General features: G+C 40.0%; 1 protein-coding gene across 2 annotated transcripts; it reads left to right on the forward strand.

Moving 5' to 3' along the window:
* Positions 1 to 85: 85 nt before the first annotated feature.
* spmip7 (sperm microtubule inner protein 7) lies at positions 86 to 10,354 on the forward strand. Of its 2 annotated transcripts, XM_005473820.2 has the most exons (11): positions 86 to 261; positions 380 to 439; positions 527 to 624; positions 3,433 to 3,500; positions 3,913 to 4,051; positions 5,157 to 5,224; positions 5,322 to 5,363; positions 5,659 to 5,766; positions 6,825 to 6,905; positions 8,576 to 8,741; positions 9,987 to 10,019. In XM_005473820.2, the coding sequence occupies exons 2-10, from the start codon at positions 406 to 408 to the stop codon at positions 8,712 to 8,714; spliced, it is 777 nt and encodes a 258-aa protein (XP_005473877.1). In that variant the 5' UTR covers positions 86 to 261; positions 380 to 405; the 3' UTR covers positions 8,715 to 8,741; positions 9,987 to 10,019. The 2 variants fall into 2 exon arrangements, with proteins under 2 accessions (XP_005473877.1, XP_005473876.1); XM_005473819.4 differs by having other exon boundaries at positions 8,576 to 10,354.
* The last annotated feature ends 1,104 nt before the right edge of the window (positions 10,355 to 11,458 follow it).

Consider the following 11,458-nt stretch of genomic DNA (forward strand, 5'->3'; position numbering starts at 1 on the left):
AATTGGCTCAGGGGAAAAAAAGCACCGAAATAAAGCACCGAAATGTGCGCTGCTTTTCGGTCTGGTTACTACCGTTTATGTCAGAACCGGTACCCATCCCAACTGCCAAAGTTAGCTTTTGAAACAACAGCTCAGCTCATTTCATGTCATAATATGGTTTTATAACATATATAAAGGTTATTCTGCAATTAAATTATTACAGCAACTCAAAGCATAAAATACCTGGAGCAGCTACTAAAGAGCATCGGTAATAGCTAGTTGGTATGTACATCTCCAGGCTAAATACTGTATAATTAAGCTTAAGCTGGCATTTGTAGGCTGTTGTGTGCTCTGTGCCTGATGGGTAATTAAAGGCACCACATTCATACTCAATTCACAGAGACTGGGAGCTGGTCAGCAGGGACCATGGCTGTTTTTTGCTCCAGGGCCTGCTTGCAGGGTAATTTGACCTTGAGGGCAGATACTACTGTGCATAGTTATAGTTCACAATTTGTCAGAGTATGTATTGTTGTTGTGTCATCCTAAGGTTCAAGTGATCCTGTTAAAATTCAACCTCACTCACTGAGGACACCAACAACAGTGACGATCAGGAACAATCTGCCTGATACACATCCTGGAAATCAGGTGAGTGATGACTGACTGAACTGGTGTCCGTACTGAAGTGCGACGGTGTGACATCTTCAATTTGCTTGTTTTTGCCCAAATGAGAAATGAAAGACTTCACACATTAACAATTCATCAGTTTTCCCTCTTCAGTTTTTCCTCTGAGCACATTAAAGTTTTGTTGATTTATATACTAAATCTTACTACAGTGCAGATGCTGGAAACATTTTGGTTGAACTAATGCTGTTGGCTTGCTTACTATCATTACACTTCATCACATAACTGCTGAATTAATCACTTTCCTATCATAACACAAGCACATATTAAGTATTAAATCAGAAATGCGTGCCTCACTTACAGTCTCATCACACCTCACATAATACTGCTATTATGTGGGCAGGTTTTCACTTTGAGGACATAACCTTGCTTTATTATTTTGTTTCTGAAACTGCTAATTGAAATGTCCATAATTACCTTGACACACATTATTGTTGTTTAAGAGAGGTCTCGCAGTGCTCAGTTATAGCAGATAGGTATTTTGTTCAGTGAATAGAGACTTGATTAAAGCCTGTATTTAAGTAGTGTGAAGTTCAGGATTACAGTGGTGATAATACATTTTTAGTATGGAAGTTAACACATGCGCAGTGAAATCAATGGACCTTCTCAACTCTTTTCTGGCAGTACAGTGATTGATGGCCAGAATATAAAAAGCTCCAGGATGACAGATTCATGATGATAGTGTTTTATCAATGTTTTATTGAGTCATCTTCTCTTTTATGTATCTGCTAGTAGCAACGCTCAAGGTCATACATATTCACATATTAGGTTTCAATACGATCCCTGATATCTACAACAAAATAATTGGAACAGCACAGAAAATACTGCAGGATGTGTAAAACAAATAATTATATCAGACAGCAGATTCCATACAGCCGATGTTATCTGCTTAGATCGGCAAACAGCTGATATTGGCTTATTAGTTATTTGCTGATCTAAGTCAGTTTACAGCAGATGATGATAGAAACACCCTGATGTCCACAAGAGGGCATGATGCAACTTCTCTATTGGGAACACAGGCTTTTGGAATGCTACAGACATCCCAATCAGCTGATCCGAGCAGTCAGCCAGAGCTGAATTCACTACGATAAGCCTTTTAGTCTTTTTTCCTCTCCTGTACTGCATTGTGCTAGTTTTTTTTCCTCTTGCAAATATAGTAATGTAACATCCTCCACATACTTCTACTAGCTAAAACGATTATAATTAGTTCAAACAGTCCTTTATACTGGAAGCTTTCACCAGAAAGTTCAAGATACAATATTATCACAATACTTCCCTCATTATTCGATGTTATTGCATTTTTATTTATTTATTTTTTACATTTTGTGATATGCTAAGTATTACAACAGGTTTTGCAAGTTAGGTCCTCAGAGTTAAACTTTGTCAGTATCTGTTTTATCCAATAAGATAAACTTATCTCACTTCTGCCATATCACACTTGCCATAAATGTTGACATAAGATGAGCCAGTCTGGTATCAGTCCACTATCAGTCTGCTATCAGTCTGTGATAGGGTGGGGTCAAGTTGGCAGTTACATGCAGTCTGTTTCTGATAATACAGAAATTAAGTGTAATAAATTGTTGATATAACATGGCTTATGCTGTCTGCATAGAAATAAATACACATTGAACAGAAATGTATATTTAATATATGTTATATTTGCATCCTTCTTGTTCAAGAGGAAGATAACCAGAATACAACCAGACGGCAGCCAGTTGAGTCGAGTCCCTTGGAGTTGTGCTCGTGCAGACTGATAACAGAAGTTGCCTTCTATCTGGTGATCTTTGCAATCGCCTTGCAATCAAAAGTTGTCATGAGTGTGCACGCCCTCAAGCTCTGAGCAATCATTTGGTCACCGCAAGTTGCATGTAAAACAATTTAATGTGGTCACCAGGCAGCCATCATTCTTTGTAGAAAGAAGGATGTTGTCCTATTTCTACACATGTGACTGAAATTAGTTGGCTTTGAATTAGGTGGTAGCTAGGATGGTTTTTTGGTGGAGTCTACTTTATACCCTTATTTCATCTCCCTCTTTAACTAATGGAGGAAAAGCCAGTTTACTTTTGCTTTGCATTTGCTATTCCTCTGGTTTTGCTGTGTTTTCAGCATTGTGTCTACATGCCTCGTTCTTTTATGCACGAAGCTGCAAAACCAATAGAATCTGAATGCTGCCCGCTGATGTGTAAAAACGTCAAATACTGCGATTGACTCACTCGAACGCACTTTGGAGTGAATATAGGAATTTGCGTGTCTTTGTTTTGCATTAGTCATTTAGAGAACATCCTGATATTTTGTGCTTTTAGGCACACTCAGCTTTAGGGGTGGTAATTACAGCCTGTTTGTTGGTCACGACTGAAAGATCTCGAGCACTACTGGATGGATTTCCATAAATTTTGATTCAGACATCATTGACCCCCGTAGGATGAGCCTCATTATCCATTTATGTTTACTTGATGAATCTGAGCTCAGATGAATTTTCACAGATTGTGTCAGATTTTCTGCATTTATCAGGGGTAATTTGAAAGATCATTTGGCTGGTGCCATCGCTAATTAATGGTCTGATGTCAGGTGAGAATTTAAGAGAGAAATTATGGTTTTTAATAGCGTTTTTTAAAATAATGGTTTTCAATAATGTTGAGTATAATTATATTAATAATAACTGATAAAAAATAAAACATGCACTCATTATTAGATGTGTTAAAAATACATACGGGAGCCTCATGATTTCCAGTTGAACATGATACTGATAAATCTTCTGATATTGCTTTTAAGGATCCAGGAGTCGGGCCAGATATCTCACCTGCAGTTCGACACTTCAGATACACTTCTGCAACACAGAGGTCAGAACACAGGCACCTTTAATTGGCTCCTTTCAATAACAATAACATTGAACAAAGCTTACCTCCTGATTACTGCTATGCGAAGTCCACACACGATGTGGTTGCTTTGAGGGTTATCGGGAGGGAATAGGTTTGATTTTGTGCTCCGTTGATGTCATCAGGGAACAATGCGTCCTCTTGTTGTGTTAATTACTCTTTAATGAAATCATGCAGATGAACTGTAGCCTTGCTTAAAGCCTCGGGGAAGAATCGGCTCCCCAGTTAATAAGCTGTCTAATATATTTTGTGCAACGAAGGAGGCTGGTTAAGAATTCAAATTAAAGCAAATAACTTTCGGGAATCAAGTTAATCAATTGCACTCAAGGCACTCGGTCCACGTGTCTAATGGCCAGAAGTCCTCATTTCTCTGCAGGAGTTATGAGGACGTTGGATGGATTACAAAGGTACCGCGGCACTTGAAGGCACCAGAAGCAACCCTGGAGAAACTGGCAGACCCAGTGAGTGAGCGTGCCTCACTGAGGCGCTACAACAGCCGACCTCAGCTGTGGCAGGTGAGCCATGGAGAGTGTTCGCATGTTGGCAAACACTGCCGAGGCATGAGCTCTGTTTTCTTGGCCCCAGCAGAGGGCTTCTGGGGGTTTAGATCATTCCCACAACTGAGGGAAATTGGATTTTGGATGCTTATTGTTTCTCAAAGGCAATTTTCATAATAACCCATGCATAGGTGTGCTAATATTTTGTATTTGGTTTTAATAAAAGCGATGAATGTGATGAAGAAATGCAGTTCATCACCTGTCAGTCTTGACCTTTTGGCATACAGTGTGTGCAGCAGGGAGAGTGAAAACAGCAGATATGCAGAAAGATGCTTAATATTTCTTTCTTTTTGTATATCTTTGTCCTTTACGTGAAAAGGCCAAAATATATCTGGTCCTCCTCTCTGGCATTGATGCCGTGGATGCTGCTACATCCAGCAGCTACTTGAACTAACAAATTAATTTTATAGCATGCCTCAAATTTCTGACATTTCAGTTCTTTTACAGCCTATAAAACATGACATCCAAAGGAACAGAAATGCTGTGAGCGGGGTGCAAAATACAGCGAGCCTCGCATCTGTTTAACTGCTACAGCACAGAAAAACTCCCTCGCTGTGTCTCACGTTCTCTGCAGTGTTTTGACTGTGTATATATATGTGTGTGTGTGTGTGTGTGTGTGTGTGTGTGTGTGTGTGTGTGTGAGTGCATTTTCTTTTTTCCCACCGCATTGATCCAGTTTGTGTAGCACCCCGCCAGCAAAAATGACTGAACACACCCTGGTGAGCTACACTGTAGCACTGGGGTAACATGTTCCTTCATTACAGTGAACACATGCACTCCAGTTTATTTTTGAACCAGTTTCTCACTGGACTGCTGTTTCACAGTAGCTGAAAACCCCATCATTAGTCTTTTTGTGGGATCAGTTAGAATCAGAAAAATATTCACAGGCCTATCCTTTAATTCTTCACATGAGTGCAGTAAAGATTTGAGTGTTTGATGCTTTAGTTTAGAGGTTAAAACATAAACACTGCTGCTCATGTGTTGTACCTATAGTGTTAAAATAAAGCTGATCTGTAGATCGGAAAATTGTGATGAAGCGGTGATTGTTTCTGTTCTTTCTAAGTCTGTAGGAGCCGAGTGGAACAGGCGACAGCTTCGACTGAGGAATGATGCCAAGAAACCAATATCTTTGTAAGCTTTAGTTCATCAGCAGGAGCTAATTTTCTCTTTTAGTCCCTTTTATGATGCAAATTTGTCACACACCTTCCTGTTTTTTTGGTTTGTTCAGCTGCAGTACATATCCAAGATCAGGTCAGATCCCTCTGTACACGTGAGTATTTTACGTTTGATATTAACAGGTGCCACCAAACAGAGTACTGTGCAAAAACTTGGGGTCCTTTAGCTCTTTAGTCCCTGCCACATTTATTCTGCTGCATCATGACTTTAACCTGCCGCTACCATGAAACACTGAGCAACTTTAAACAGAAAATGTTTTAGGTGGTCATGTTTTGATCCAGCTATTTTCTTAGTTGCGCAGTATTTTATTTGAATCCAGCTACTCTGCATATTTTCTCTGAGCGCTGACCTTCGAGTTCATTACTGAGTGGGCTCTCATGTATGTGCAGTGGCACCGTCGGCTCTGAGAACATGGATAACATTGACAACATGGATGAAGACTTCCACCCACTGACAGTGAAGAGGAGCGTCGTTCCTCCACACACGCCGACAGCACGGTGAGACTCACCGTCATTGTACACATAAAGAGTGTGGCATGTGGAAAAAAGTAGAGGGTTTTTTAAATGGAAATTATTCTAAAACCACAGTGGACCTGTTAGTGTGTTTCTTATTTATCGATGAACCAGTGTAACACTTTTAGAATAATTATGAACTTCATCTAAACCAGTCTGAAGCTTCAACAAATAACCACAAGAGCATTTAAAAAAAACAAAACGTCCACCTTGTTGACAGGTGTTTGCTTTGTTCTCTGCTTTCCTGTGAGCGAGTCATCTGCAGGACTCTGCCCGTCTTTAGCCATCATCTGTGAAAATGTCCGCACAGACAGGGAGGAGAGCATGTCTTGTTATTCATGCTGTGCATGTCAAGTTAGGATTGATTTTTTTTTTCCAAGTCGAAGTGTGGCTCCTTCTCTGTGGAATCGTTGCTGCACCATCAGTTGGAAAGCCAACAAGCAGGGAGCGTCACATTTTTTCCGATATGCCTGCATGTTAAGGTGTTTCTCGTGGGGTCTCACAGGTAGCAGCCTCCGTGCAGGCTGCAGTTCAACAAGTGGAAATAAGACATTGCAGATCTCACCTTGTAGGGAATTCTAATCTAAATGATCAGTCATGTGCTCTGAATGCTTTTATTTTGCTCTTGTTTAGCTAGCTGTATTGTTTTCAGGCTGAAACAGCCTGTTGGGGCTTGGTAGAGTGCTGAAAAGTGATGCAAGGATCAAGGTAGCTTGGAAACAGGACCAAGATACTGTCATAATGTAAGTCTGCTTTCTGATTTTGTTGTTGAAATCTCAACTTTAAGGACTAAAGATCAGTATGGTGAGGTGGTGGGTGGTGGTTGTCCTCATTTGGGAGTAAAAAAAAAATGAACCAGAAGCAAAAACATGCAGACCTGATGGATGCCATTCATCCCCCCCAGAAAACTGCACCCAGTACACAGACACACATACACTGTTTGTTAAGCACAAAGCATATACATGTATATACATGTCGTCCCATTGAGATTCAGTGTCTCATTTACAAGACATAATGTCTGTAATATCTTTTCCTTGTGCCAGCCGAACCACCATCCCTGGCTACACAGGCATGGCTGCCTATGCTGACTCTGCTGCTCCTGCAACTTCTGCAGGTTCATCTGGGTGAGTCTGAATCGAACTCTGATAACTCAATATATTCACTTAATCATATTCCGTTGTTATTGCTGATTATGTCCTATAAAATATGACATTTAAAAAATATCTAATATATAGTCTGTATTGTTTATCTTGACATCTTGTGAAATAAGTAAGTCATAAATTTGTGGGGTAATTGAGTTTATTATTTTACTATTTTGCACACCTTGATATTTCTTTCTCCCAGCATTTTATCCACTTAGACAAAAAAAGCAAACATCACAATTTTCCACTAGAGGGCGGTCTAATGCAATCCATAGACATGAAGTTGCACTCTTAACTTCACCATACAGGTGCCCGTTATTTACTGGTGTCTATGAAAATGTGACTACAACTCGCCACAGTGGCAGAAATACACACAAATGACAATACTTTCAGCTTACCTTATATATCAAAGTGTAGCCAGAGCAGATGCCTTTATTTGGGCTTGAGACTGGCACTGGAAGCATACTAACTTCTGAGGCTAAGTTTGTATCACCACTAAGAGTCAAACTGGGGACCTTTTAGATGTGGGGTGCACGTGTTAACCACTACACCACAGAGCCAAGCAAAATGCAAAAAATATGCATAAACATGTGTGCAGTCTGGAGAAAAATAAAACAAAGAGCATGGAATTAGTAAAACTAAAAGAGCGGACACTGTTTTAGGGAAATGGCCAGACAAGATAAAAACAGTGTCAACAAAACTGCTCAAAGAAATAATATAAGTCCTGAATAATCACTGTTTTCTAATGCTCCTACTTTTTAATTTGATTTGTTGTTGAACTTTATCTTTTTTTGGGTGCTGTACATATTTGAGTGGCATTGCTTAAAAGCTTAGTATACCTTATTTTTTGCATGAGTGGGCAGGTGAGGTGCAGGTTAATGGTCAGTTGGAAAAGGCTTCAGTAATTGGAAATGTTAAAAAACAGATTAAAAACAACGGGCTTCATTCCTAAAGACAGACAGGTAGGAATTTGAGAGATGTTATATGTGTTGTAGGGGAGGATTACACCGATGATTTTCTAAAATTGAGCAAATTTCATCAAAAGAAACTGAAAAGGTTTATTTAAAAAGGAAATCTTAAGGTGTTTAATTGCCAGCGCAACACTGAAAATACGTGCGTTGACATGAGTGAGCCCCTAACTGTGCAGAGCAAACATGGCTCCACTCTGGGAGTGTTGGCTGTCTGTTAAGGATGTGCAAACCTGTTTCCTAGTTGGGCCCCAGTTTAGCGAACTTTACCGGCTTTTGGAGCAGGCATCTCCAGATGGCTGAATCCAGAGCAGCTCGTGGTAATGGTGGTTTTTCACAACCCAGATCCATTTTCCTGGTGCCTGACACCCCCCTGCGATCTGTTTCCTCTGCTGATTAGGCTTGGCCTCCCATATTTTTTTCCCCAAAACAGAAAAAAAAGACAAGCTCTTGGATTGATTAACTGTCTGCTACAACGGTCAGACATCCCCGGGATTTTTGCTTACTAATGCTCACTCATAACAGAAGTGCCTGAGGGTTTTTTTTTTTTTTTCTGTCAGCCTGCAGCAGCCTTAGCTGCTCGGTGTTTCACTACGAAGATTAGCGTTAGGTTCTTAGATTTTTGCGTCATCTAAAGCAATGTGTAATTCAGTGACTCATGGATATCATTACATCTTTTCACAGAGCATTCGAAGAACTTGGAACTTCTGTTTTCAGGCACACGGCGCCCCTGTCCAGAACGGTGACCGCCGTGCCTCCCTGCAACCCCTTCGTGAGACCTGTGCTTCCTGTCTGGTGCACAAGCGCCACAGCAAGACTTTAGACAAACGAGATGAGAGAGAGCTCGAAGGTGTCAGCTTCCTATTCATGCCATCCAATCTGTTTATATGAATACATCTACGATGATGTGATGTCAGTGAGTTATTCAGAGTGAGTTAAAGAATAATGAGATGCCCCATTATCATAATTTCCCTGATTTAGATGAGTGGTTTTCTAACTCTGGGTAGTGAGTGCGTTGCATTGTCCTCTTAAATATTTGCTCTCTCTCACTGACTCGCTTGCTTGCTCGTTTACTCTATGTGTGTGCATGTGTGTGTGTGTCTGTCATGAAGGGCAAAGAGAGGGGCGAAATATTGAGGAAAGTCAGGATTTTTAGTGCTATCGTTACGTTTTTAATAGTATACAAATTACGGCAGCTTTACAGATCCATTATGACTAAACAGGCTAATCTGCATTGAAAATGCTGTCTGTAGGCTTCAGTATATACATTGCTTAGATTTCTGTAGATGTGACTGTAATGCACATTGACATTATTATGATGTGCCTGGCAGCAATAGCTTTATGTCTGCGGTTAGTGCAGCTTGACGCTTAGACAGGAAATAGGGATGAGATGGTTTTCCTGTTTCTCTTCATCTATACTTTGTTTAGATTTACATTTCATGAGGATTTTGTACTTGAGCACACAGTTGATACATGTGAGGACTTTAGGTTGTGTGATCACTAATGCATGCATCTTTTCTTTTTAATTATTGTATATCTAGTGTCATTTGTGTTTTATTTATTTATTTATTATTACATTTCCAAAAAGGGAGGAAACTCAAAAGAGATTTAAATAAAAAGTGATCAAATTTTTCTTTTAAAAACTGAGAAGCTGAGAAAGTTCTAATTTTTGACATGAAGACTTTGGAGGCAAACGTTACTTATTGCTTTAATGCTGCTAACCTCACCACAGAACACCAGCAGCTCGCTGGCCCAAGCGAAAGCATGAAAAAACGTTGCCCTCACACGTAGGCCCCTGACCTCTGGACAGACACATTTGACTCCCAAATATAGACTGAAAAAAAATGTTAGCAAGTCTGCAAATATCATCCATTGTGTCTTCTTTAATGACCCTAAACTGCCTTTGAACTCCGTCAGTCCTGTTTCATGCTGATATTTGTCCAAAGCACTCTTTACACAGCGAGCAATATGACATCAGCTCTCCATCAAACCCATCACAGACGGAGAACTGCACAACTTCCAACATAGTTGTCAAAGTAACAGAGCATTATTAAGTGCAGTAAGTGCTATCTCTCGCTCTCTTTTTTTTTTAAAGATGTTACCAGTTAATGCATCGCTGAGAACATTGGTGAGTAAAGTGAATTATGTGCATGGAAAGGTTAAGATTTATCCCTTTTCCTTTATGCTGCTGTGACTCCAGTGAATCTAGAGGCAGCACCCTTCCTTTTGGCACGATATCAGCTCACGGCTCTGTTGGTGATTGATGTCTAACAGCCACAGATTATTATGCTAAACAACTAATGCTAAAAAACAGCTGTTAGTTTTGTTAAAGCGAGCCTTTTCAGTTGTAATTAGTGCTGTTTTGCATTGATTTTATGACTTTTGAAAGAGACTAGAAAGTTGAGGAATTAACTCCTTGGCTTTCTTGCACATTTAGATAGCAGGACTCTCTTAACAGCTTAGCTTAGCGTACAAATGCATGAAATTGCAGAGGACAACGCCACTTTTTAAAGCTCACTATTTAACCCCTAATAATGTGGCTGTCTGCAGCCATGTTTCTAGTATTTATTTCACCTGGTGGTACAATACATATTCAGCGTACAACACGACAGTGGTAATAATCTTGAGAGTGAGACGGCCTCACTGTATAGCACCCAATTTACTTTGTGTTTAAGACCAACAGGACTACGTAAGACTTCTCATAGCAATCATAACTCTATTTGCTAAAAACCTCCTCCTCCTCCTCCTCCAGCTTAGATTTTCCAGCCTGTGGTCTGAATCTCATCACCGGCTCCTTTTCAAAACAGGCTCACAAACACCATGATTGATTCAGCCACTATCCTCCAGGATCTCTCAATGCTTGCCCGGGCTGCAGATTAATTTCCTTTTCCTCATCTTAATTTTTACTCATCGCCGCTCCATAAAAAGGCTAAATGTCAAGCATGCCTGACTCCTTCTAGTGACACGTCTATTCCAGCAGATAATTACCATAAGGAAATTGATGCTTTAGTGTGCAGAGGGGAATTTAATTTACTCTGACATCCTCGCAGCATAATGCATTCCTAAAGAAAGAGAGTTTTTCACTTTGCAATTGACTTTTTAGATAAATTGGACTATTTAATGTGATTATCGGTCTTGAACGTCTTTGACTTATTAAGGTGTTGAAACCAATTAAGGGTTACATGCTGCTCATGCTTCCAAATGTGAAACAGTGAATACTGCTTAAAGATCCATGAAATAAGAACCGTCCGCAGCCTATTGTATGTTAGTCAGCCGGCTACATTGCCTGATGATGTTTTGAGGCTTGCTAGATAATGATATTAATTACAACAACATGGCTTGCTTCAGGTTGTGGATTAACCTGAGAGAGCAAAGGGTTCTGTGCAGTTTGAGTCACACTCCATGCATGATGCATGTGTCATTTTTGATGCTACAGAGTTATAATAACCTTATAAAACCTTGAAGTTCGAGAGCATTTCCAAACGACCAGTAAGAATTGAACAAGTCAGGCATTAGAGGGAAGATCTGAATATTGATCCCACTTCTGCTGGTACTTCTCTAAAATTT

This window comes from Oreochromis niloticus, linkage group LG13 (genome assembly GCF_001858045.2).
Source record: "Oreochromis niloticus isolate F11D_XX linkage group LG13, O_niloticus_UMD_NMBU, whole genome shotgun sequence".
NCBI classification, from domain to species: domain Eukaryota; kingdom Metazoa; phylum Chordata; class Actinopteri; order Cichliformes; family Cichlidae; genus Oreochromis; species Oreochromis niloticus.